The following is a 27,664-nucleotide window of genomic DNA, read 5'->3' as shown; positions in this document are numbered from 1 at the left end:
CTCAGGGTTATAGATAAAGCAGCAAAAATCTCCACTCTGATGGAACTTATATTCTACCGTGGCAGACAGACAATATACAAAATAAATAAGTCAAATACCGTAAGATAGATTATGACAAGTGGTAAGAGAAATAAAGCAGGAAAGGCCTATAAGGTGTGTTTTCTCTTGTGCAAGTTAGATCAGGTGGCCAGGAAAAGACCTAAAGGAGGTGAGAGAGTGAAGAGCTGCGAGAATGTATGAGGGAAGAGCATTCTAGGTACAGTGAACAGCAAATAAGACTGCGGTAGAGAGGTATTGCTGGTGTGAAGAACAGCAAGATCAGTGTGGCTAAAGCTGGGTGAGCAAGGGGGAGGCTGGGACCAGATACTGCAGGGCTTCATAAGCCTTCTAAGGACTTCAGCATTTAATCTGAGTGGGATCAGAAGCTACTGGAGCATTTGCCAATGAGTGAAATAATCTGACTTATATTTTTCGCAGGCTTACACCGGCTGCTGTGCAGAGAAAAGACTGAAGAGAGCCAAGGGAGAAAGTCTGGAGACCACTTAGGAGACAACTGCCTCTACTGCTCTCCTGATCCAGGAGAGCTATGATAACAGCCTGGACCAGGGTGGTAGCACTGGAACTTGAGAAAACTAGTAGTCACTGAATATATTCTGAAGGCAGAATCAATAGGATTTGCTGATTGTTGTATGAAGGAAAGAGAGGAATCAAGGGCATTTAAAATGAGGAAGAGGGCTTCCCTGGTGGCGCAGTGGTTAAGAATCTGCCTGCCAATGCAGGGGACACGGGTTCAAGCCCTGGTCCAGGAAGATCCCACATGCCGTGGAGCAACTAAGTCCGTGCGCCACAACTGCTGAGCCTGCGTGCCACAACTACTGAGCCCGTGTGCCACAACTACTGAAGCCCACGAGCCTAGAGCCTGTGCTCCGCAATGAGAGAACCCACTGCAATGAGAAGCCCACACACTGCAACGAAGAGTAGCCCCTGCTCGCCACAACTAGAGAAAGCCCGCACACAGCTACAAAGAAACCAACGCAGCCAAAAATAAATAAATAAATAAATTAATAAAATAAAATAAAATAAAATAAAATGAGGAAGAGAAGTAACCACTGGATTTAACAATGTGGAAAATAACTGGTGAACTTGACAAGAGATGTTTCTGTAGAACTTTGGAGCAAAAAGGCACCCGGCTTAGGAACCATGGGACCAGAAGTGACGGTTTCTAAGTTAACTGGACTCAGTTAACCAGTAACTGAATTCAAGAGGGTGACTGAACCATTTTTATCGCATGTTGTTTCAAATTTCAAAGAGAGGCAGTGTACATATTTGAAAGAACTAAGTTGGTCCTCAATCCCTGTTTTATCCTATCTTCAACTTCACAGACACAAACCTTTGGGCATATCACTTAATTTCTCTGATTCCTCATCTGTAAAGTGAGATTTATTTCACTACCCACCTCACAGATAAAAAATATAAGTCTTTCTCCTATTGAATACAGCCTGTTGAATTAAGTTAATGTATGGGCACAAATTAAACCATAAAAGCAATACACAAAGGTAAGATTTAAAAAATCAAATATTTCCACCTTTATGTAAAAAGAAGACAATGCTCACTGCTGAAATGCCTTCAGGTGGCTCTGTATTAATTTTGCTAAATATGTTTTTCAGAATACCCTTCAATATACCCTCAAGGGCAAACTGCCAGTGAGGAACAAGTCAAACAGCTCCTTTTGCCACTCCCCCACCCGCCTCCCCACTAGGTTATGATGATGTGCTTACAGGCAAAACTAAACCAGTAGATTGGAAAAAACAGATACGAATATTTCTTTTAAATTTAAAGAGACCATCACAAGAGGAGGCTAACTGGTAACAATTACCACCCCCACCCCACCAAAACGTAAAACAGAAATGCAAATCCTATACAGTATTTAAAGGGATTCTCTCTGGGAATTCCCTGGAGGTCCAGTGGTTAGGACTCGGCGCTTTCACTGCCGTGGCCCGGGTTCAGTCCCTTGTCGGGGAACTAAGATCCCACAAGCCGTGCAGTGCAGCCTCCCCTGCCGCCCCCACCAAAAAAAAAAGAAATAAAGGGATTCTCTCTGAAATTGCAGTATTACAGAGTAACATGTCATACTCTAATAACAGATGTTACTAGTCAGATATGCAGTAAAAGACTTCAGTGATGTAATCACAAGCAATACTGATTACAGCTAAACTTATGTAGCATACGTACTTTTTCAAAACACCTATAACATACCCAATGATCCAAATTAATTCTAGAATAGCTGTTATGAATAAACAATTAAAGCTGTCAGTCTCCTGCACAACTCCTGAATGTCTTAAATGATATGAACATAATATCGACTTGGTAGATTTTATTTTAAAAGTTTTACTATGAAATTTATATATTTTTCACAAGTCTGTACAGTTTAGGAGGCAGTTATAAATTCATCATTAACAATAAAGTTGAACACAAACTATAAGCTAGGTACACGCAACAAATATGCATAGCTAACCATTTATTTGGAGCTTTTGTAATTCTGCTCAGAATTACAAAAATGGTAAATTCTAGGTTTATGGCTAGTCTAAAGAGAAGTGCCCTCCTAAAGAACAAACAACCTCTTGGCTCACACAAAACTGGAAACCTTAACTTTCCCCTGGCCCTTCAATGGCACGTCACCAATTCCTTCACTGCCAAGCTTTGTTTACAAATGCTTGTAACCTGCACAGGATTAAACAGGTGCCTCCTATATCAGGACCAGTATATAATTTCCTCACCACAGAATACAATAAAAGCAATAATATTAGTTTTATTTTGTTTTCAGACCATCACTAAAATAATAAAAATAAAAACACTGATGTTCTTACCAGCTACTGCATAAACAATTCCCAAGAGATTTCAATTTAAGGAAGGTGTAAGTGTTAAATATATGTAGACTGGTTTGTTTGATCATAGTCGTTAAACTATTTGTGAATTGACTCTAAAAGAAAACAGCATTAAAAGAAATCTTCTATTCCTGGGGAATAAAAACCACCTTAGTCAGCAGGCATTTATGAACCATACTGACATGACCATTCTTGCTGTCTCCTGTACTCTTGCTTCCACTGATAGGAGTTTCACAATGTATCATAACTATACTTATGGTCAGAATGCTGCAGAAAGTATTTAAGCATACTGATGCCAAGCGATCTATGAAACATCCTGGCTCCCTCCCAACGTCTTCAACAGATCAGGTGAGTGAAAGGAGTCGCAGCTCTTATTAATATGAGGGGTCAAAAGCTGAAACAACTGACTCGCTTTTAGAAAGCAGAAAAAGATATAAGAGCATCCTTTACTGGGAGGAAGATTAAATGATTTCTCACTTGTAATTCAACTGTTTGTTGTATCTATGTGTTTCAAACCTGCAAATAGATGTATCAAGTACTAGGTATCATTATTCAGTCAAAGTTAGGATCTAAGGGCAGCAAAGCAAATTCGTCTAGGTCACACTCCTGAGGTTTAGGATGTGCACAAGGTCATACAATTAACGAGAGAGACAGAATTGAAATCTAGGTGTCTCTGGGGCTCAAGTCTGTGTGTTTATCACGATGTTATACTGTCACTGCTAATCTGACATGAATACAATACAGATGTCAGTGTTGAACAGGTGGTCAGAGTTCTTTTTTACTTAAGAGTTAAGACTGAAAATACAAGTTACATAATCATATGATTGATTGACGTGTTAGAACAAAGCGTAAAAATGATGCCTTAAAAAGTACACAGAACAACTCAGTTTCATGAGTGAAAAAGAAGTATTTAAAGCATTAAAATATTTTTTAGTTGTCCAAGCTGTTTTTGCTTTAAGCTAACTTCCACAAACAGACACAAGAAATGTAGCTTTATTTTGACACCATGATTTTCAGAGCAGTAATAAAGAACAGTCTCTAGCAAGTTATAGAATTTCAAAGGCTATAGACAACAAGTTATTAAAGCACTTTTAAACTTCAGACAATAGACAGGTATCTATACTTGATGTCTAATAAGGCAACCCTCATCCTGAAAAGAGCACTAATTATTTACGTATTTTCTACCTCAACCTCAAATTTCTGCCTTTGAAATCCTCGCTTTACTTCAAAGGCAGAAATCTGGGAAGCCAATCCTGGCCCCGACCTTCTCCAAGCGTACATCATTGCCAGCTGCACTAACACCCGATGCACTGGAAGAGAGAGTGCTATTGCTAATCACCTTTAGGTAGGAACTAAATCTCTAAAATCTGGACAGGTCAGTCAAGACACAATTGTGTCCTGCAGGCACCAAGTGACCACCTCCTCTTCTTTTTTTATTTTTTAAAGTCTCTAAAACCAAGAGGAGCTTGGTGAATGAAAGTGAAGCTAAAGGCTGACATCAACACTTACAGATTTTTAAAACAAGGTATATTTTTTAAGAATCCATTTTAAATGAGTCAAATTTTGGAATAACAGACTTCATCTCATTTTCATGGTGCAAAAGCTTGAGACATTTCCTCTGAGAGATGGAGAAAGCATTCTGCAAGGAGGAAGAGCTTCTGCAATGAAATGATGACTATACACTGCAGTGTTTAAGCTAAACTTTTCCAGTAGTGACCTGACAAATGAGGATCTTGCACTGAACCCACTAAAACTGTATTAATGATTTTTACATAATATTAATACATATTTGCAGTGGGTAAGACTTTACGATGGAAAGAGTATCTAATTTATTTTTCAACTGTATCAAAACCAAGAAAAATCAAAAGGTATGCACAAAAGGGCCAACAACCAAAGAGTAACCAATGACACGTGATTAGAGTCAAAACACCAAGTTGCTAAATATATAAGGAAGCTGCTGTTCATCTGGACCTTTGCCCAGAACACAAAAATTTGGAGGAGAAACAGTGGTAGTTTAAAGGGGACAAGGGTTCTAAATTTGCTGCCTCATTCCTTTATCTGGACAGCTAATCTTGGCCTTGCAGAAGCTTCCTCTGATACTGTTTCGACTGAAATGGCCATAACCACACTGGAAAATCCAAATGAGTACCAAAGCTCTTACGTGGAAATCCACTGTTCGAAAAACACGTAGAGAATATATTTAAAGCTAAGATCAATTTTGTTCTTTAGAACAATCAACCCAAGATTCTGGCAAAGGAGACGATGAAGCATTTTAAAACGTCTCAAAATCCTTTAAGATAACTAAATAAACAGCAAAATTATCTGTACTCTGCCAAGCTTATGGCCCTTCTTTTGACAAAAAGCTTTTTTTTGTCTTCTTCTTGGAAGACTGAGTTCCTTTAAGAACCACCACCTGCTCGTGGTGCTTTTTTTTTTTTTCCCCTCAAGAAGGCATCTGCACTGCAGATCTCTGCACGAGGGGAGCTTGCCAGCCAGCTCCCACCACCAGGCAGACGCGTTATACAATGGAAACTGAAAGCGGCCTGCAGCTTCCCTCCTAGTCTTTCACAGAGATGGGAGGAGAAGGGGGTTCAACCAGCCCCTGCTTTGTCTGACTTTTCTCCCCCTCCCCCTTGTCTGCGGGAAACACCCCCTTTTGTTATACTTCGATCAATAATAGCCGACAAAAAGCATGAAATTAAAATATGTTGATGGCTTGGCATGACTCTACCTATTATCTTCTAGAATATAAGCAGCTACCCTCGTGTCCCCACCCCCACGCCGCGCCAGTGAAGAGCAGGCTGTGTTGCAGATGCAGCCACGGATCCATCTTGGACCATCAGCAGCTCCCTCCCAAATCTTCCCTGAGCTATTCTCATCACGCCTCAGAAAAATCGGGCATTCGGTGTCTGACCACAAAAAATTAAAGGCAGATGAAAACAGTATAGAAAACGGCCTCAGTGTTTCCATTAAACTTCCTCATCTTTCCCACGGGCAACCAAAAAAATCCATGCTTTTTGGAAGACTACGAATGGCTGATTATGTCAACACCTGTTTGCAAAACCTGCAATGCAACCCAACCCTTTCACCACCATCCCCTCAAAATCGTAAGGAGTCATTTCTCCTACCACCAACCTGCCCCAATCCGCTCAATCTCTCTAATCCTCCACTAAATCACCCCGGTTCAGAGGACGGCTCTCCCCGAACCCGTGTCTTTCCCCACCAGCCCAGTCTCGGCGTTAACGCCCACTCTCGAGAGTATCTCCCCTCCCCCAACCTGTTTTCCTCACACCCCGTTATTTCCTCACCGCCTGCAAGACCTGACGCTCCCCTCCCCCTTACCCCCTTTTCCAAACGCTCCTTCCCGGGGGCTGAAGCCTCCAGTACGCGAGGGTGATTTGCAGTCCCTGACCCCGAAGGACCCCCCCTCCCGAGGTCGGGGTCCCCCGGCGCGCCTCACCAGCACAGGAGGAGCCGCAGCTCTTCGCCCCCAGGGCGGGGCAGGCTCCCGGGCTCCCGCCGCCGCCACCGGGCGCAGAGGACTCGGCCACGGAGGATGACGAGGAGACGGATGGGGACTGAGTGGCCGCCGACGGCTCCGCCATGGCTGCGCGAGCAAAGGCGGGAGAGGGGTGAATAGCGATGTGGGACGGGAGAGAGGGAGGGAAAGGAAAACAATCGGGCGGCTGGCTCTCCGAAGTCGCCTTGCCTCTCTGTGCTCCAAGGACAGAGTCCGACAGACAGACTGCCTTAGCCGAGCGCCGCGAGAGGGCGGAAGCGCGAGCGCGCAGGCGCACAAAGGGCCCTCGGGCTGGCGGCGTGGGCGGGAGGCGGTCGAGTTGAGGCGCCCAGCGCAGGCGCAAGAACTGTCCCTCCGCGCTCTAGCAGGGAAGGAGGGGCAAAACCGGCTTCGCCCAGCGCCCGGGCCGGTGGCTGGGGTGGGCCGCGCCCCTCGGGGACCAGGCGCAAGGGGCGTGGCCAAGAATCAAGCCCCGCCCACCACTGCGGCCGAAGTGGGAGGGGGCCTGCGGCTTACTGTTGCTTCACGGCTCTTTTTGTGAATGTTTTAGCGTAGGCTGATTATGTGTTTTAACGATAGAAGTTTCTTTTTGCTTCCATTAGTGGAGAATATCTTTCCCACAGATTCCAGAGCCGATGTTTTTTGTCTGATGCGTTCCCACTCTTAACCCCAATGGTGAAAACCACAGTGTAGGCCCACTCTGCAAGGTGCTTTATGAATTTTTCTGGATGTGTCATAATATCTCATCACCATGAGGCAGAAATGGCACGATCTCCCATTTGGTAGGTGGAGAAAGATGCTGTACAGAGTGAAAAACTATAACTTATTCCAATCACATTGCAATGCAGCCGCAGAACCTGCTTCATGTTCTTATCTCTTTACTGTTCCGAAAGAGGTATCCACTTTGGGTCTTAAGGTTGTCCTTTCCTCTAAATAGACTAACAGATAGAGAAGACACATTCTGAATGAAAAAAAAGCTGAGCTAATGAAAAAGGAAGAGCCAGGAGACAACCTGGCTGTGGTTATGGAGGATGGTAAAATGAGGTACTAAAAATTGAGAATATGGCACAAAAGACACGTAATTGAATTTTATTTGTAGCCTAAAAGAGGTCCTTAGTGAAAACTGTATTTGAAACCAGATATCTAGCTTATACTGGATTTTGTTCACTTTTTGGCTTCTCTTTGGTCGGCTTGCAAAATTCAAAGCCTTCTCCCTAGGTCTGGTCAAGTGATTTGAAATGTGCCTGATTCTTTTAAAAACGGAAATGTAAACTGGAAGTAATAAAGATGAAGACTGTAGGCTTTGTTATTACTAAAGCAGCAATCGATGACCAGAAGGGCAATTGCAGGATCAGCAGATCCTGTAAAGATGCAACCTCATGAAGGGGGAGGTAGCCAGTCAAGCAGCCACAGAGAGGAAAAGTGATCTGACCAGAGGAAATCTAGAACAGTCAGTGGACTACATCTGTCCTTGACAGTTTTTAAGGTCAGGTAAAGCCCAGACAGGAAAAAAACTCCTGGCCATTGAAACACTCTGAAAAAAGGCACAGAGAATATTTCCCAAAATAACTTTGTGGCAAATATCTAACTCTGGCACTTAACAGCATCAGTTGACACTGCAGCAACCTGTCTCTTAGATGACAAAGAGAAATGCAATCCAATCTGATAACCAAGCCAGTTATCTACCCATTCTGGTAAATGCATAAATTTTAAAAATTTACATTATTAGGTGCTGGATAAGGAAATGAATGAGGCTAGTCCCTAACTCTGACAGCAATTGCTAGGATCTGCAGACCCTGGCTGGAAAGGAATCTTGTTTCCATATCTAGAAAGAGAGAAAAGAAGATAAAAATCAAGACATTGGTGTGGTCTTGGTGGTCTCTTCAAACCCTTCAGATTTTTTACATAAGAGGCCTTTGTGCTAGATCCAATTCTTGAAGCTGCCTTTCCTTCCTGCTCTCATTTGCTGTACCAGTAAATTTCCCTGAGACTGACTCTTGCTTGGGATGTTATTTGTGTACATGGTTTGTTCCACAGATGTTTACTGGTCACTTGCTGTGTGTATGACGGTATCCTGGGAAATTTGGAGGGATCCAAAAAATATGTTTATCCTGAGCTTACAAGCTAGTTGGGGCTTAGAACATACATAAAGTTAAAAAAATACTAATTAAATAGCAACCAAAAACAACCCCCAAACAACACAAAATTATAATGCTATGATTAGATGACAAGTGAATTGTATGAATTTAAGAGTATAGGGAATCACTATGGAGTTATAGTGACTTGGGGAGGTTTTATGAAGAAGCTAAGTCAGGAGTTAGGAGTGGTAAGGAGGTCATTAAAGGCAAGGGAGAATGGTGTGAAGCAAATGCATGGGCTGTTTTTGTGCAAGTATACAATAACACCTCCTTCTGGGCAGACCAATCACAAAAAAGCACCCCTTCCTCCCAGCCCAGCCCATGATGCACGTCAATGCTGGCTTGACTAGCAGAACTTGGCCTAGATTTGATCCCATCTTGCCCCTCCCCTCCACAGGCTGCATTAGTGCAACACAACACAGCCTTCTGTGGTGGCTGGAGGCCTAGAAGTGTGAGATGTTTTGGGTACGGTTAGCCCAGGTTGGCTAGAGCCAAGGGCTTGAATTAGGACAAGAGGGAGATAAAATGGGGAAGATGGGTTGGGGCCAGAGTGTGGAGAAGCAGTAACAGAGCCTTAAAGAACTGAGGGTTCATCTTAAGGCTAATGGGGATTCAGCATAAGTTTTCAGGCAGGGAAGGGCTCAGGTTGGATTGTTAAAGTGCTCACTGAAGTACAGCCATTTCTCAGGAGTTCTGAGCAATTTTTACTGCTGAGGCACTGAGCTGGGAAATCTTCTTTCTTGCTCCTATCCTTATGGGACAGGTATTTACAAAGCTAATTTCCCACATCATTTTCTAGGCCATCTTATTACCCAGTTTATTTTTTTTTCTTGACTTTTAGAAAAAAAATTATTTAATTAAAAATTTTAATATAGTCACATGCCATATATGTGTTTATATTCAAAAGTATATATACTATAAAGTTTTATTCTATCACCAACCCCTCTCCACCCACTGGTCTCCCCCTCTACACTCACATAGGTAACTACTGTTAGGAGCTTTTTGTGGCAAATGCACAGGTGAATATAGCAAATCTATATCCTTTTTAATTTTTTTTAATTTTTATTTTTGACTGCGTTGGGTCTTTGTTGCTGCGCGCGGGCTTTCTCTAGTTGTGGAGAGCGGGGTCTACTCTTGGTTGCGGTGCGCAGGCTTCTCATTGCGGTGGCTTCTCTTGTTGCGGATCCCAGGCTCTAGGCGCGCGGGCTTCAGTAGTTGCGGCACACGGGCTCAGTAGTTGTGGCTCACAGGCTCTAGAGCGCAGACTCAGTAGTTGTGGTGCATGGGCTTAGTTGCTCCGTGGCATGTGGGATCTTCCCAGACCAGGGCTCGAACCCATGTCCCCTGCATTGGCAGGCGGATTCTTAACCACTGTGCCACCAGGGAAGCCCTATACACCATTTTATACACGAGCAAAGTAAGGTATTTAAATGACACCCAGACTGGCCAGTAGTCCAGTCTGTCTTTTCTGAGTGCCCAGTCTGTTGCTTAAATGTGGATCCTGCAAGTAGGTGGTAGGAGAGGAGGCTGAGCTGTCAGCACAGTCAGTGAGTGACAATTATTTACTTGGCTGTTTACCCCAGGAGGCTGTGAGTCTCTGGAGGACAAGAATGTGTCTTATGCATTGTTGCAGCATTACTGCCTAGCACTGTGCCTGGCACGCAATAAACACCCTATTTTTGGAAAGCTGTGGATCCTGAGTCACAGTGGGTATTACTGCAGAAAACAATTTTTCTATTTTTGTGCTTTATAACATAATTCAGTATCTCGAATATTTATGACTTTGTTTTGCTTTTCCAGAATGAATATAATGATTACCAATTTTTGAGCACTAATTATGCATCAGTTCTAATTGCCAAACACTTACGTCTCATTTAACCTACAACTCCGTGACTTGAGTATTCAAATCATTTGGCAGATGATGATAAAACGAGTTCAAAGAGGTTAACTAACTCACCCAAGTTTGCCCAGCTAGTGAGCATCAGAGCTAGAATTCGGAGCCAGCTCAGTCTGACCACAAAGCCAGTGGCCTTGACCATTCAAGCATGTCTACATGTCACCTACTCTGGAAAACCAGAAGGAAAGCTCAGCCTCTGGTCATACCACATGACTCAATTCAGAGTGAGATGGTTGAAGGCAGGCTCAAATCAGTCTCATCAATTTTTAGCATTTTGAACCTCCACTGTTTTGATGACCCTGGATACTTGGGAAGGAAACAACAATAACAAAACAGGTTTCTTATTTACAGGGGTTGTTTTCTAAGCTGTGACTAATCCTAAAGTGTACCTATAATTTGTAGTGTTGTTCTAAGTGCCCAAAACTTCTACACTGTCTGGGGAGGCTGATGTGCTGGCACTGACCTTGATGTTATATTGAGAAAGATGCAATGTATTTTTTTAAACATTTATTTATTTTATTTATTTATTTTTGGCTGCACTGGGTCTTTGTTGCTGTGCGCGGGCTTTCTCTAGTCGCGGCGAGCAGGGGCTACTTTTCGTTGCGGTGCACAGGCTTCTCATTGTGGTTGCTTCTCTTGCTGTGGAGCACGGGCTCTAGGCGCGCGGGCTTCAATAGTTGTGGCACCCGGGTTTAACTGCTCTGCGGCATGTGGGATCTTCCCAGACCAGGGATTGAACCCATGTCCCCTGCACTGGCAGGTGGATTCTTAACCACTGCGTCACCAGGGAAGTCCCTAACGTATACCTTCTTTATTCTTCCATTCAATAAATATTTGAGTTTCTACCATCTGCCTGGCACTGTCTGGGGGCACTGGAGATATAGCAGTGAACCAAAACAAAAATTCTTGTCCATTTGGAACTTATATTCTAGTGGGAAGAGACAAACAAAAATAAAAGTAAAACTTAAAGTTAGATGGTGAGAAGTCTTATGGAGAAGGATGGGGAAGGGGAATATAGAATGCTGGGAGATATGCTCAATTTTAAATTCTTACACTGCATGTTGCAATTGTGACAAGTCATTAGCCTCTGGCCCCTTTCTCTTCTGAGCATGCCTCATAATGCCCTGGATTTGTGTCACATCCTGTAGGTCCTGCTTACTGCACACCCAATGCGAAACCCCAGGAACCACTTGTCTGTCGTGAGGTTCTCATCTAGTTTCTTGCTGGCCAGAGTTAATTTAGATCTAACCTAAACTCAAATATAAAGCCTGGACGAGGGTATTCAAATAATCTTGAGAGTTTGCAGAGAATCAGAAGGTGCAGGGGAAAAGAAACCAAAACAGGACCTCTTCAGGTAAGATTAGGTAGAATTATCTTTACCTTTTCACTTCTGGCCTAATCATTCGGGGAGTGAAAAACAGCTCAAGGGCGTGGCAGGGCCTAGAGATAGCTGGAAGGAGGTTCTGGGTAGGTTATAATAGTTAAGGTAGAGGCGGAAGAGAGAAAGTGGAATAATTTGTCGAGTGAATGAGGCAATGGTGATGCCAAGAGGTGGTAGCAGTGGGGGGGAGGGAGATAGAGGCTTTAGCCTCTCATAAGCTCCACCAACTATTTAGCCCCAAGACAACTGCCCCTACCCCAACGAGTCCAAAATAACAATATTCTTCAATTGTGACAACTGAGATTTTCTCAATCACACGTGAAGCGTGAATAAAAGCATTTTTGGAGAACCCAGTTTTGTACTGACCTACCATACAGTTTAAGTAAGAGTGTGATTGCCAAAGCAGCTCCGAAACAAGCTCCTCTAAGCCGGAGATTTACAAAATATGGCCATGGCTTAGACTGGACAAAGCCAGTGGAAGGACTTTGCCTGGAAGTTCTTACGTTAGCTATTAGAGCGGCTCTGGTGCGCCATCAGGCTTGGACAGGGACGGGAATATGGGGCGAAGTTGCTGATGGTGATAATGAAGTCACGACCTCCTCTCCTTGTGAAGTCAAAATCATTTAAAAGAACAGCGATGCTCACGTCACCCAGGGTTGAGGCCTCCCTTCGGTCCTTAGGGCAGAGTGCCGCCGACCTACGGCTCCGGCCAGCGTTTAACACCGAAACCGTCTCAAACGCGGCCGGCAAGGGTCTGAGGCCGGTTCCACCAACGCCTCCGCTGGGGGGCCTGGCCTCAAGGCTAAGTGAGGGCAGGGCGGGGATGACTGGGCGGCCCACCGCTCCCTGCACAGCCTGCTGGGAGTTGTAGTTCAGTCGTCGAAGAGCCGCGGCAATCCCCATCCCTCTCTTCCGCTTCCTCTCCGCCCGGATGAGTGCGCAGAATGGGAACCGTTGGAGGGTACCCAAAGAGCGTGGGACTACAATTCCCAACGGACGGTTGCCCCCAGGGCGCAGCCCCAGGTAGCCGGCAGCGGGTGTCGGACTCCGGCGCACGCGCACACGCGTCGGGCGGTGGCAGAATTCGGCGGCGTGCGCTTTCCCGCTCCAGCCCGCTCGGCGCTCCCTGCACCTTGGGGTGGCGGTTGATCCTCGCCAGTCCGCTGTTTACGCGCCGTCTCGTGGTTTCGCGCGCCTCTCCTTCTCCCTAGTTTTTTGTAGAGCCCAGGCCACGCCCGTTTCCCGCCTCCAGGGCCTGGTTCGTTCCCGCCCCAGTCCGCCCCTCTCTGAGCCCCTGCTCCTTCTGCTGGAGGCGGAGGCTCCATGTTGTCCCCTCAGCGAGTGGTAGCGGCTGCATCGGGAGGAGCAGGTGAGGCGCGCCATTTCCCCCGAGCCCGCTCCGTGGCCACCCCCGCTGCCCTCCCTGCTATAGTTTCGAGGAGACCGGACGCCCGCGCCGCCGCCTTTCCTCGTCCTGGTGTTGGGACCGCGCGCCTCTCGCTGGGGTCCCTTGGCCGACGAATTCGGGTCCGGGGGCTGCTCGCGGGGCCGGACCAGTCAGACGCGGGCGGCGCCTTCCTCCGCTACCGGCTGGGAGCGGCCGCCTTCGGGGGTCGGGCCCTGGGCCCGGAGGAGGCCGTTAGTGCCCCTCGGGGGTGCCGCCGCCCATCTGGCCCTTCCCCTCCCGACCTGGGGCGGACCCCGAGGGTCGGTGGTCCTGGGGCGGCGTTTAGAGTCTGAGCTGGGCGCTCCGGGCTGCTGCCCTCTCCCTGCCTAGGGCGCTTCGCTCGCTCGCTGGCCGGGAAACCTCGGGCTGAGTGGCTCTGGCCGTATTAACGGGCCCAGGGAGTGGGGAAGGTAGATGCTTTATTGTTCAGCCTTTTAAAAAGCTCTAGAGGGCTGCGAAGCGTCTTTGAGTTGGAAGCTTTATTTTTATCCTAAAGACCTTGAGTTACAGGAGGTATTAGGGAAGTCGATTTTCAACCCGCACTTATCTCCGTAAAGGAGATAAAAGAATGTGGCCTAAATTGATTTTTAGGAAGTTCTTTTAGTACGTTTGGTACAGTACTTTGTTCGTTTGCTTTCTTGAAGACACAAAGCATAGTGAAAGTATTAAAGAAAAAACAAAAGTCACCATAAATTCATGGATTTTAATTTCATCTGTCATTCTACCTGACTTTATTCTTGTTTGCTGTGTGTGCTGTTGAAATGGCCGGAAGTTTTCACTTGTGAAATCTAAAGGCAAAAAAAAAAGAAGAAAAGAACATTGTTTGAAGACTCTTTTAATATAATCCTAGTCCTCAAATTTGAATACGAAGTTGGATGGAATGTTTTGGGAAGGAGAGAAAACTAACGGACCAAAAACGTGGTTTCACATTTTGGCTGGCTTTTGGAGAAGCAAAACCTACGTAGTTTTAAACCGCGACAAGTATTCAGCATTGCAGTGTACTGAATTTCAAATTAGTGTTTTCTTTCAATCCCCACAGAAACCAGCTCATAGTATAGAAATCTCTGTTGCTGCTTTAACACCTGTAAAGAAAACGCTTGATTGAAAAAGACCTCTACCTAATGAAGCATTAACACTAGTAGAGCAGGTTGTTTTATTAGCTGTTGTTTACTGTCTTATTGGAGTAATCATAAAATTAAGAAAAGTAGTAAAAAGTAGAGGATAAATGTGATGATGTGTACTAGCATAATTGTCTTAGTTTTCACTAAATAGGACTTGTTTAGATTAGGCTTTTTTAGAATTGGTTTTCTATGGAGTACCACATGCATTTTTCATTTTTTTGATTCCTAAGCCATAAAATAAAAGGTATACTCACACTGATTATTTAAAATGAAATAATAGGGAATTGTAAGAAGCAAGAAATATAAAGTCATCTCTGCTTCCCCAGTTCCCCAGTGGTAGTCATTACTCACAGTTTGGTCATATATTCTAAGATTTCTTTCAAGTACCTTAGGGAACCCTAGGTTGTGTGAACTTGTTTAAAATTTACCTGCAGTGACTCGGCATGCCTGTTAAACTTTCTATGGCCTTGTGTCTTATACTGAGAAATTGTTTAACAAAACTACAGTTTAAAGTTAGTCTGAATTTTAGAACATTTTCCTAACTTATCTTTGAGATTCTAGGAGCATATTCTCTAAAAAAATATCAAGGGGGAGAAGTGAGGGGAAAGCTTTTAGTTAAACGAAATAAGTCTTTTAATTGCTGTAGAGCTGTGGTTCTCAGCCCTGCTGCTGCACATTAGAATAACTTGGGGTTTTTAAAACCTGCCAATGCTTGGGGCCCACTCACAGATTCTGATTTAATATATTGAGGGGCCAAGCAACAGTTTAAAAGAAAAACAACCCCAAAACCCAAGTAATTTAATTTCTATACTAATGTATACAAATTTCTCTAGGTGGTTGCTTAATTTGAACTGATTTATTACTTTATAGGAAGTATAATTTGTAATATCAGTATTTTTGTATTGAGTTGATACTCTTCCATGCAAATATCTAAAGAATGCCTTTTATTGGTATGTGTTTTGATTGTTAGAATATGTTTTGATTGTTAGAATGTGTTACATATGTTTCACAGATAAAGTATCAATATATTACAAATCAGAAAATAGGTTTTAGTCCTATAGTAGGTGACTAAGCAAAGAAGTAGATTAACTCTTTTTGTCTTGAAATGATAAGGACTCCGAATCAAATATTGCCAGTTAAGAAAGTCTTATTCAACTGGAATACAGGTAATTAAAACCTTCAGGTAACCAGATTGATTTTGGTGGTGTTCTTATTTTTAGGGTAAAGTCAAATAAGATGAATATTGAATTCATTCTATTAGAAAGATTTTTATCTTTTTAATAGAATAGCCTGGCATCTATTTTATTAAATGCCTGTATTAAGTTAGATGCTTATAGTATAGCCTGGCATCATTTTTAGATTCAGCCCAGTCTCTGCATTTCTGAATCTTTAATACTGTTTAGTCATAGTTGATCTTCATAAATCCATTAAGCACTACAGAATTCTAAATTGACAGAGAAAATGTGGTTTTGTTCAGCATTCTGTGCTAAGGTACAAATTTCCCCTACTATTCTGTTAAGTTGCATTTAAATAGAATTTTCACTGAAACAACATTAAAAATGTACGTGTATCTACCGGCATGCTTACTGCCTTGAGACAAAACAGTGTATAAAAGCAGTCCCTCACCATCACCAAAAAAGAGCCACACCCAGCAGTTGTAGAGTTTGCTGAGGGCTTTAGTGTACTTAGCCTTACATATGATGATGTGTTTTCTTTGGCCTTTTCTGTGAATTAGGAACTTTAAAGACTGCCAGTAAGAACAAGGCATGAAAATGGTGTGCTTCTGTTTTTGGGTGTGTTGCTCTTGCCCTTTAGAAAATGTGGTATTTCAAAAGGAGAGTGGAAAACTCAGGTCATAACTTTACCCTGAGTCATGCACGCTACTCAGTGAAATGTTTCTATAACTGTAGTTAGGATTTGCTTTTCAAAACTCTCTGGACAGTAAGGATGAGTACTGAGGCTGGCTCTACCCCCGTGGTTCTTAACCCAGGGCGATTTTGCCTGGTTGGGACACTTAGCAATGTCTGGAGACATTGCTGGGTCTCACAATCAGGAGGTAGCTGTACTGGTAACCAGTGGGTAGAGGCCAGAGATGCAGCTAAATATCTTGCAGTGAATGGGGTAGCTCCCCACAACAAAGAGTTATCCAGCCCCAAATATCCGTGGTGCTGAGGTTGAGAAACCCTGGTCTAAACTGTTGACTTGATCTGCTAAATTCTGTCTGAATTATCTGAAATAGCAATTGTAATTGCTTCCAAATAACTAGTTTCATTGAATTTATCACTGTTCAGATGGTCTTCTCAAGTATTTGAGGGACATTTAAACTTTTTTCCCCATAATGCTTTTTCTGATAGAACTTATTTCTTAAAATTTACATTTTCCATAGGAGCAGGAAGGCCAATTGTAATTCAGAAGTCTCATCTACTTTTATTTAGCCTGTGCAGCTACTTTTTTTTTTTTTTTCTTTCAGTCCTTTGAAAATTCAGAAATAATTCTAGGAAGAATCAGCGCTGTAATTTGCTCAGATCTCTACAAATTTGTCCCTATAATAATTAATTTCTCTTGTTAGTCTTTCAGCCCTTCTGTTTGGGTTGTCTGTTTTTGTTTTAGTGCAGAGCTTCTCCGTTGAATCCAATGATACAACGATTGTTTGAATAGGCATACTTAAACCTATTGGTTAGTCTGGGTTAAGGTGTGTTGTGTCCAAAGTAAAGGATACGTCAGTACTTTAAAAGTAATTAGAAAAAATGTTGTAGCTTCCACATCAACTATTGGAGTCCTTTTTAATTATGCAAATATTTCAACATTTCTACATACTTCGAAATGATGGCTGATGCAGTATTGCTATGAGCTATTTACAGCACTAATCAGAATTGGCAGTATGATATAGTTCTACCACTCACTTTTTTTTTTTTTTTAACTTAGGTTTTAAGTTCACTAAACTTAGGTTTTCCCTAAACTTAGGTTTTAAGTTCACTTAAATGTATACAGATGGTCGGGGAACTAGGATCCCACAAACTGCGTGGTGCGGCCAAAAATACAGATGATAGATGTGACTGTGGTCAGGCCATATCTTTGTATGTGTATAAAATGTCACATCTGGTATTCATGTAAATGAACATAATAGAGCATTACCTCTTCATATCGAACATTAACTTCATGTAAGTGAGCCTTACTGTTGTTGTCATCGCAGAATGCATATCTAGACCTTGGGAAATGATTGCTTCGCTAAAGGGAGAAGGCATATAAGGTTGCTACTTAAAGGTTTTTCTAGTACTGTCCCTGGAGGTTAGATCTCCAGAGTATAAGATTACTGAGACATGGGAGTAATTTCACTGCAAATGGAGTATCTCCCCCCCTTAAAAAACTCCTAAAACAAACCCCCAAGTCTTTGGTGGGGTCCTTGCTGAGCAAGTTGCTTTAATGTTTTTATCATCGTAAATTTTGTTCTTTAGCCAGGACTATACAATTTTAAATTAAGCCAAGGCATGAATACGTTACCCAGCAAGTTTGGCCAATTTAGATATTCAGGAAATTTTCAGTTGTTCAAGAGAGATTGAATTTTAGAGCTATAAAATGGCTTTACCTAACTGCCTGATTTTGTGGACGAAGCTGAGACACAGAGAAGTAAAGTGATTTACTCACGCTGTTACAGTTAGTACGAAACTGGGCCCAGAAATCTGGTCTTTCCTGATTGTTAGGGAAGGCCTTTCTCCTGTAGATACTCCTTCACTGTTATAACAGTCTTTGCCAAACCAGGAGCTTAAGTCATAGAAGGAAGAAATGATAGGGTCTGGTGGTATGTTTCATATAGGAAGATGGAGTCAGGGAAGATGTGAAGGCTGAAAGGTGGAGATTTGAGAGAAGTGGAGCAGCTGAGAGGATTCATTTTGATGATGCTAAATGTAGACTTATAAAATGTTAGAACTGAAAGGGTTGCTAGAGGTTAAATCTTGACTCATTTTACTGTTGAGACTGAAGACTAGACATGCCCAGAATCACACAGGTTGTTAGTGGTAGAACTGGAACAGGAACTTGTCTCCTGACTCTTTTTTTTTTTTTTTTTTTTTTGGCTGTGTTGGGTCTTCGTTTCTATGCGAGGGCTTTCTCTAGTTGCGGCAAGCAGGGGCCACTCTTTATTGCGGTGCGCGGGCCTCTCACTGTCGTGGCCTCTCTTGCTGCGGAGCACAGGCTCCAGATGCGCAGGCTCAGTAGTTGTGGCCCACGGGCCCAGTTATTCCGCGGCATGTGGGATCCTCCCAGACCAGGGCTCGAACCCGCATCCCCCGCACAGGCAGGCAGATTCTCAACCACTGTGCCGCCAGGGAAGCCCTCTCCTGACTCTTATACCCATATATTTCTCCGTAATACTCCTCCGAGAGTGAGCTGATGGTGGAATATCCAGGTGAATCTGTCCCTTAAGCAATTGCACATTTGGACCTAAGTGCAGGTTAGAAATTAATGAAGTTGCATCACCAAAATAGAGGGTGTAGTGAAATTATAAGAATAAAGAGCTTATTCAGGGAGAGGTTGAGAACTGCGGAAGGCTAAAGCAGGGCGTTGGTGGGTATCACAGGAGGCTGAAAAGGAGAACCGGTGAAAGGGGATGATAAAGAGGCTGGAAGAGAACTAGGAGTGGGCACTGTTGTGGAGTCCAAAAGTTTTAAGAAGTTTTAGAAGTGGTTGGCCAATGTGTTATATCACAGGTGCAGAGTTGAATGAGAATCAAGAAAGGCCTATTGGATTTGGCAGGAGAGGTCATTGATGAACTAGAGAATGGTTTCAACAGAGAGACTGAGAGGAAAGTCAGATTGCAAGGTGATAAGAAGGGAATGGGTAGATAAGTGGATGAAGACACACTTTCAGGGAGGTTGACAAAGAAAGGAGACTGGGAGGAGGAAGGGAAGAAACTGACTTTTATTGAGGTTCTTTACATGTACTGTAGGGTTTAGTGTTTACAGTACTAGGAAGCTATTATTCTATGGTAGGTACTGGGGCTGAATGTGGTGGTTTCCCTACTCCCCAGGGGCTCCCAGGAGCTCATTACAATATTATTATGTTGTAATGAGTGGAATAATAGTAAAGGTTTTAGTGGAAATAGGAAAGTGGGTTCTTTTTATTGAGTCCCTAATATGTGTCAGACACTGTGCTTTGAGATGGGTATTAGATTTATAAATAAATGGAGCTACAAATGGTTAGAAATTTATCCACAGTCACATTGTGACTAAATGGTGGAGTTTTTCGTTTATTCCCCAACTGTTTATTGGATGTCTACTCTCTGTGGGCACTGTTCTGGTTCTTGGGGGATATAGCATTGAACAAAAGAGACACAAATTTCTGCCTTCATGGAGCTTACATTCTAGAGGTGAGAAAGAAAGGATTTAAGCCCTGCTGTCTCTCTTGATCGCTTTTCGTGTACCGTGCAAAGTGATGGACTCTGAGAGAATGGGGTGGGCGATCAGGACAGAGGGAGGGTGAAGGTGATTGTTGAAGGATGAGCAAGTGTTTGCTGGAATCAAGTGGAAGAAACATTTCAGGCTGTGAGAACAAATGGTTGAATAGGCTGTATATTTGAAAATTTGGAATCAAGACAGGACAGGACGTGAATCCTAACTTTCTCCTAGGAGGAAGACCAATGAGTATAAATTTACCTGGGAGGATGAGGAGAATAAAGAATTAGAGGAATGAAGGCAGTAGGGCGAATGGTGAAAGGCTTTGACTTACAGGATGGAGATGTTTTAGCTTTCAGCCATCAATCCATAAAATGTTTTTGTAGTTTTTTTTAATAAATTTGTTTTATTTATTTTATTTATTTATTTTTGGCCGCGTTGGGTCTTTGTTGCTGCACGCGGGCTTTCTCTAGTTCCTGCGAGCGGGGGCTACTCTTGGTTGCGGTGCGCGTGCTTCTCATTGTGTTGGCTTCTCTTCTTGCAGAGCATGGGCTCTAGGCGTGCGGGCTTCAGTAGTTGTGGCACGCGGGCTTAGTAGTTGTGGCTCGCAGGCTCTAGAGCATGGGCTCAGTAGTTGTGGCACACGGACTTAGTTGCTCCGTGGCATGTGGGATCTTCCTGGACCAGGGCTTGAACCCGTGTCCCCTGCATTGGCAGGCAGATTCTTAACCACTGTGCCACCAGGGAAGTCCTTGATTTTTTTTATGTAGTTGCTGTCATGATATGTTTATGTACTGTAATGAAGGCATTCATCCCTGAAGGATGAGGTAACATCCTTAAAGCAACACTTGGGGATGTTGACTTGCGTGATCAACCTAACAGGCAGGAAAGGTTGGAAGGTGACATGGCTAAAGGAGAGGGCCCTGAGGTTTTGATTAAGGGATCTATGAGATTGGGGGGCAGGTTGTCCGAGATGCGAGGATAAATCAGCAAAGGAAATTTACATGATATCTAGAAAAGGGTGAGTGGAAATAAGATTTTTACTTGGATGATCAATAATATAGTTCTCTTGTCTTAGGAAGTGAGAGATAAAGATAGTGTGGTGAAAAATGAGCAGCTCTATTTGTTTAAATTAAATTATTAGTGATGTGTACAGTTTAAAATGATTTTTCCCTTAAGTGGATCCAAACCAAAGGAACAAGATCTTTTAAAATCCGGTGTGCCCAGTATACTGTCGGAGAGAAATGCAGGATCACCCCAGCTCCCTCAACTAAATATAGCCTGGTTCTCTTCTTTTTCACTTTGCTATAGGCAGAAAGAGGAAGAGATGAGGGAAGGCTTTATCACTTTTTTTTTAAACTGTCCTTCTTACTGGTCTTCATCTTCTCTTGAAGTGCAATTCGTTGTCTACAACTGCATACATTTTTGTCATGTGATTATTCTATCTTGTTTGTAGCCCAGGTAACTTTATCTTCCATACCTGTTGCCCTGACAGCATCACCTGCATCCTTAGGGTGGTAGCTTTCAACTATATTATGGTACATATCATTCATCCTTTTTACAGTTGTTTATTGTGTGCCTGCTTTGTATCAGTACATTCACACTGCTCAGTAAACTTTAATAGTGAAATAGATAAAATTGAAAGAGCCAGTACCATGAACTTAATTGTGAAGTCCTGGGGGACTATTGTATTGGTTACATCTCATAGAGCCTCCAAATAAGTAATTTAAACAAGGTAGACATTTTTCTTTCATATGAAAGTGAGCCAGCATGGCAGTTCTGCTACACCAAGTCCTCAGCCCTACCTCTCTTGTTGCTCCAGTATTCCTAGGGTGTTGCCCTCACGTGCCTGGTCCAGGGTGACTCGCTCCCACTTCCACATATAGCGAGCAGGAAGGGGGAAGATGCATGATATGGAAGTTGCTATATCATTTCCAGTCAGAACTTAGTCACACAGTGATACCCTACATACAAGGTTGGGTTGGAAATGTGTTTCTTCTGAGCATTTATGTGCCCAGCTAAAAATATATTACCATAGCAGGAGGAGAAAATGAATATTGGGGGAGCAACCGGCCATCTCAGGGACTTTGGTATTGCTTTGAGTACTGCACAGTACTTAACCTTGTGGCTTATCCATAAGGTGTGAATAAATTGTTCTCATTTCTTCTTTGATATAAAAGACTGAAGGTCTTTAGGTCCTGGATTCACCTGCTGTTATGGCAATAAGAACTCTAAGAGATTATTTACAGAAATGTTTCCTTTTTATAATAGGAAATAATGGGAAAGAAAAGTATTAGTATATATGTATTATAATGCTAGAATGACATTGAATCAATGTTTATAAATTGTTTTCCAACAGTTTGCAAAAAATTAAAAAGTGGCAAGAACGCTTTTGTTGCTGTCTGATACAGTAAGTATAAAAAGTGAGCAGCGGGACTCCCCTGGTGGCGCAGTGGCTAAGAATCCGCCTGCCAGTGCAGGGGGCACGGGTTCGATCCCTGGTCTGGAGAGCTCCCACATGCCGCGGAGCAACTAAGCCCATGCGCCACAACTACTGAGCCCACGTGCCATAACTACTGAAGCCTGTACACTGTAGGGCCTGCATGCCGCAACTACTGAGCCTGTGTGCTGCAGCTACTGAAGCCCGCGTGCCTAGAGCCTGTGCTCTGCAACAAGAGAAGCCACCGCAATGAGAAGCCTGCACAGCACAATGAAGAGTAGCCCCCGCTCGCCACAACTAGAGAAAGCCTATGGTCAGCAACGAAGACCCAATGCAGCCAAAAAAAAATAAAAATAAAAAAATAAATAAAAATAAAAAGTGAGCAGCAATTCCCATACTTAAAGATTAGAGTCTGGCAGCCAAGCTGTTTTGTCGACTTTGCCTGCTGTTATCATTCAGCCTTCAGTGCTTCCCAGATGAAAGTGTTTCTGGGACCATGTGTATGATTTTGGCCAAATCTGCCTACCTGTTCTATGCTCAACTTAATATTTTTCCTTCAATTTACTTCATATTGATTAGTTTTTAAAACTTAGCCTCCTTCTAAGCAATAATCCATTAAAACATGGTTTTGTTTCCTAATGTTTAATAGTCATTAAAATACGTAATTATTAAAACAAGTGTCCTTTTAACTACCTAAAAACATCTCCTTTAGTACATACACTTAGGGAAGGGAAATAGTGCTTTGCCTCATTTCATAGGCCCCACTGCTGTTTTTTCGTAAACCTTCCATAAATCCACATAGCTAAGTGGCTCTGAATTTCAAAGAATTAATATCTTTGTGCTTTCAACTCTAGAAGAGAAACTACTGGTTAGTGCTTAATTTTGAACTAAAGAATTAATTGTCCCTAAAACCTTGACTAGGTTATTAAGAGTGATTTGCAAAACATAGCCACCTAAAGATCTTTTCATGCTTTTCTCCAGAACCTGTTGGGAAAGATGCTTAACTTTTGTAAGCCTTAGTTTTTTTATTTTTCAAATGGGGCAGTGTTATTTACCTTGTAGGGTTGTTCTGAGGATTAAGTAAAATGATGTATTTAAAAGACTTAGGGCCTTCCCCGGTGGTCCAGTGGTTAAGACTGCACTTCCCTTGCAGGGGCCGCGGGTTAGGGTTAGGGTTAGGGTTAGGGTTAGGGTTTCCCTGGTCAGGGAGCTGAGATCCCACAAGCCACGTGTTGCGGCCAAAAAAACCCCCAAAAAAGCACACTTAGCAGTGGCAGTCACCCTTTCTGTTGGTGGACGTTTGGGTTATTTCTAGTTTTGGACCATTTTGAGTAAAGCTGATGTGAACATTCTTGTATATATGTCTTTTGGTGGATATACACATTTATTTCTCTTAGGTGTATACCTAGGAGTGGAATTGCTTTATCATAGTTATGTTTAGTTTTAGTGGATACTGCCTAACGGTTTTTTCTATTCCTATCAGAATGTATGAGAATTACAGTTTGTACCACAGTCTCTCCCACAGTTGATATTGTCAGTCTTTGAAATTTTAGCCACTCTGATGGGTGGGCAGTGGTATCTCATTATGTTTTTTTTTTAAAGTAATTTATTTATTTATTTATGTTTGGCTGCATTGGGTCTTCGTTGCTGTGCGCGGGCTTTCTCTAGTTGTGGCGGGTGGGGGCTACTCTTTGTTGCTGTGCGCGGGCTTCTCACTGCGGTGGCTTCTCTTGTCGCGGAGCACGGGCTCTAGGCGCGCGGGCTCAGTAGTTGTGGCTTGTGGGCTCTAGAGCGCAGGCTCAGTCATTGTGGCACACGGGCTTAGTTGCTCCGTGGCATGTGGGATCTTCCCGGACCAGGGATTGAACCCGTGTACCCTGCATTGGCAGGCGGATTCTTAACCACTGTGCCACCAGGGAAGTCCTGGATGTCCTTTTTTTTTTTTTAAATCTCCTTTATTTGAACATGGAATTTTGTAGTTTTTTTTTTTTTAATTTTATTTACTTATTTATTTATTTTTGGCTGTGTTGGGTCTTCGTTTCTGTGCGAGGGCTTTCTCCAGTTGTGGCGAGCGGAGGCCACTCTTCATCGCGGTGCGCGGGCCTCTCACTATTGCGGCCTCTCTCGTTGCGGAGCACAGGCTCCAGACGCGCAGGCTCAGTAATTGTGGCTCACGGGCCTAGTTGCTCCGCGGCATGTGGGATCTTCCCAGACCAGGGCTCGAACCCGTGTCCCCTGCATTGGCAGGCAGATTCTCAACCACTGCGCCGCCACCAGGGAAGCCCTGCATATCCTTTTTTAATGAAATGCTCGTTCATAATCTTTTACCCATTGCTATTTTTAAAGGTGAAATGGTTGTCTTTTTCTTTTCTTTTTCTATAATGATTCTGGATATGAGTCCTTTGGATTTAGGTGTTAGGAATATTTCCTCGTAGCCTGTGACTTGCATTTTTACTCCCTTAAGGATGTCTTTTAATGAACAAAAATTCTTAATTTTAATGAAGTTGAATTTGTCATTTTTTTCTTTTATGGTTGGTGCTTTGTGCCGTGTTTAAGAACTTTTTACTCTTCCCATGTTAAAAAATACATATTTTAAAAATATTTGAAACTAATTTTTTTTCTCTACAACAACATAGGTGATGCTATGGAGAGTGCAAAGCCTTGTCCAGTGCAGGTTGTTTTGGTTCAGAAAGACCAACATGCCTTTGAGCTAGAAGAGAAAGCCTTGGCCAGCATCCTCTTACAGGAACACATCCGAGACCTTGATGTGGTGGTGGTGTCAGTGGCTGGTGCCTTCCGAAAGGGCAAGTCCTTCTTTCTGGACTTCATGCTACGATACTTATATTTCCAGGTAAAGTAGAATTATTTCATTTCAAATTAGAAAGTGAGACTGTCATGTCCAAAAGAGCAAACTAAGCTCGTGAATTATCCTTGATGTGTAAAGTTACTCGAAATTTTAGACTTAATGGAAATTTCTTATTTCTCCTATAGAAGGAAGGTGGCCGTTCAAATTGGTTGGGTGACCCAGAAGAACCGTTAACAGGGTTTTCATGGAGAGGGGGCTCTGACCCAGAAACCACTGGGATTCAGATCTGGAGTGAGGTTTTCACTGTGGAGAAGCCAGATGGGAAGAAGGTAAGGAAGAAAAAGACTTATAAACTAACAAACACAACAAAATGAGAACTTTAATGTGTAGCCTGATAATCCAATTAAAAATGATTTTTATCAGAATGATATAAGTGCACGTTTAAAACTAATTCATGAATATAGTTTAAAAGGTCAAAGAGTAACATAAGGCTTCTAACGAAAAATAGCCGTCAGGTGCCCTAGTCCTCCTCTGCTCATTTTCACTTCCCAGAGGCTAATGCTCTCAGCTGTTCTGTTCAGATGTTACTTCTGTTCTTTACACTCTTACTCCTGTGAGCATTCACTTCCCCCACCCCTCCAGCTGTCAGCAGGGCATCTTACCCACCTCATCGAGCCTAATAAGCTTCAGTTGTAGAGCTTCTCCCCAGGTAGAATTGTAAGGGTCAGCAGGGGCAAGTCATGTGTCTCCTAAAGTGGAAGAGGGGATTTGGGGTTATGACGGTTTCTTCAACAGACTTTAACCCATTCCTTCTGTTTTTAGCCTCACCCTAAAGCATGCCTTCACAGCTGTTTGTGCCTCTCATTTTTGAGTCTTTCCAGGGCTTCAGGTTTCATATCCCCCCTTCAGGTTGTTCAGCTTCAGCCGTTTCCTTGATGTTAAGTAATTAAATATTTTGAGAGCTGGACAGTTGATGCACGACTTTTTTTTTTTTAATGTTTACTTATTTATTTATTTATTTGGCTGCGCTGGGTCTTAGTTGCGGCTCGCAGGATCTTCGTTGCTGTGTGCGGGATCTTTAGTTGCAGCATGCGGGATCTAGTTACCTGACCAGGGATCGAACCTGGGCCTCCTGCGTTGGGAGCTAGGAGTCCTAACCACTGGACCACCAGGGAAGTCCCTGATGCATGACTCTTGATCACTGTTTCCACAGCTTCTGTGTTTTTTCCTTATAAATTTCCTTATTCTTTTCATGTTTTGTTTGTTTCTCTTTTTTTCTTTTTTTTTAGTGAAGTTTCAGGAGAAAGGTATATTGGAAAACCCTCCTTTTTTTTTTTTAGCATAGATACACATGCAGAAATGCGTGGCAAAATGGGGAGATTATCACACATTTTTTTTTAAGAGAAGAGAATGTAGGAGAATAAGGAGTTTTTGGAATATAACATTAGAAACTTTTGCATGGAAGGATCTTTAGATATTATTTTATCCAGCCTTTAATTTTTTAACAGCTTTACTGAAATTTAATTGATGTTCCATTTCTCCCCTCCCAGCTTTTGTGCTTTTGTCACTGTTTTACTTTAATAACATTGTTTTTATTTTTGTTTAAATGGTCAGTTATCTTTTAAAGATATTTAAATAATAAGAAAAAAGCCATATATTTACCCATGCAGTTACCATTAACTGCTCTTCACTTTTTGTGTCCAGATTTTTATCTATTTTTTGTATTCATTTTTCCTTCAGCCTGAAGGACTTCTTTAATATTTCTTGTAGTGCTGCTCTTCTGGTGCAGAATTCTTCTAGCTTTCTTTCTATGTTTGAAAAGTATTTTGCCTTTGTTTTGAAAATATTTATGCTGGGTATAGAATTCTAGGCTGGCAGTTTTATCTTTCAGTGCCTCAAAGATGTCACTCCCCTGCCTTTTTTTTTTTTTTAAAGATTTAATTTAGGGCTTCCCTGGTGGCGCAGTGGTTAAGAATCCAGCTGCCAATGCAGGGGACACGGGTTCGAACCCTGGTCCAGGAAGATCCCACATGCCGTGGAGCAACGAAACCTGTGCGCCACAACTATTGAGCCTGCGCTCTAGAGCCAGCGAGCCACAACTACTGAGCCCGTGTGCCACAGCTACTGAAGCCCGTGCGCCTAGAGCCTGTGCTCCGCAACAAGAGAAAGCCCGCACGCAGCAACGAAGACCCAACGCAGCCAAAAAAAAAGATTTAATTTTATTTATTTTTTTGGCTGCGTTGGGTCTTTGTTGCTGCGTGCGGGTTTTCTCTAGTTGTGGCGAGCGGGGGCTACTCTTCGTTGCGGTGCACGGGCTTCTCATTATGGTGGCTTCTCTTGTCGCGGAGCACAGGCTCTAGGCGCGCAGGCTTCAGTAGTTGTGGCACATGGGCTCAGTAGTTGTGGCTCGCTGGCTTAGTTGCTCTACAGCATGTGGGATCTTCCTGGACCAGGGATCGAACCTGTGTCCCCTGCGTTGGCAGGCTGATTCTAATCCACTGCGCCACCAGGGAAGTCCCTCCCCTGCCTTTTTGCTGACATTACTTCTGCTGAGAAATTGCTGTTATCCTTATCATTGTTCTTGTGTGTCTAACGTGTCTTTTTGTCTAGTTGCTTTTATGGGGTTTTTGTAGTCTGAC

The 27,664-nt window shown here is 43.0% G+C and overlaps 2 protein-coding genes across 4 annotated transcripts in view; one reads left to right on the top strand and one right to left on the bottom strand.

Moving 5' to 3' along the window:
- The window catches only part of RTN3 (reticulon 3), a 54,184-nt gene extending 47,492 nt beyond the window's left edge, over window positions 1–6,692 (bottom strand). Inside the window, exon 1 of one of the 2 annotated variants that reach the window (XM_068556229.1) lies at window positions 6,346–6,692. In XM_068556229.1, coding sequence (XP_068412330.1) covers window positions 6,346–6,490 — 145 coding nt within the window. In that variant the 5' untranslated portion in view covers window positions 6,491–6,692. The remainder of the gene's footprint in view (window positions 1–6,345) is intronic. The other variant, XM_068556230.1, reaches the window with a different exon arrangement.
- A 6,087-nt stretch (window positions 6,693–12,779) lies between these two features.
- Window positions 12,780–27,664, top strand: part of ATL3 (atlastin GTPase 3) — a 61,348-nt gene continuing 46,463 nt past the window's right edge. Inside the window, exons 1-3 of one of the 2 annotated variants that reach the window (XM_068554529.1) lie at window positions 12,780–12,844; window positions 24,856–25,070; window positions 25,211–25,354. In XM_068554529.1, coding sequence (XP_068410630.1) covers window positions 24,864–25,070; window positions 25,211–25,354 — 351 coding nt within the window. In that variant the 5' untranslated portion in view covers window positions 12,780–12,844; window positions 24,856–24,863. Of the gene's footprint in view, window positions 12,845–12,884; window positions 13,191–24,855; window positions 25,071–25,210; window positions 25,355–27,664 lie in introns of those variants that run through there. The other variant, XM_068554528.1, reaches the window with a different exon arrangement.

This window comes from Eschrichtius robustus, chromosome 11 (assembly GCF_028021215.1).
Source record: "Eschrichtius robustus isolate mEscRob2 chromosome 11, mEscRob2.pri, whole genome shotgun sequence".
In the NCBI taxonomy this organism is placed as follows: domain Eukaryota; kingdom Metazoa; phylum Chordata; class Mammalia; order Artiodactyla; family Eschrichtiidae; genus Eschrichtius; species Eschrichtius robustus.
The sequence above is the reverse complement of the archived record's forward strand: the minus strand, read 5'-3'. Positions and strand labels throughout refer to the sequence as shown.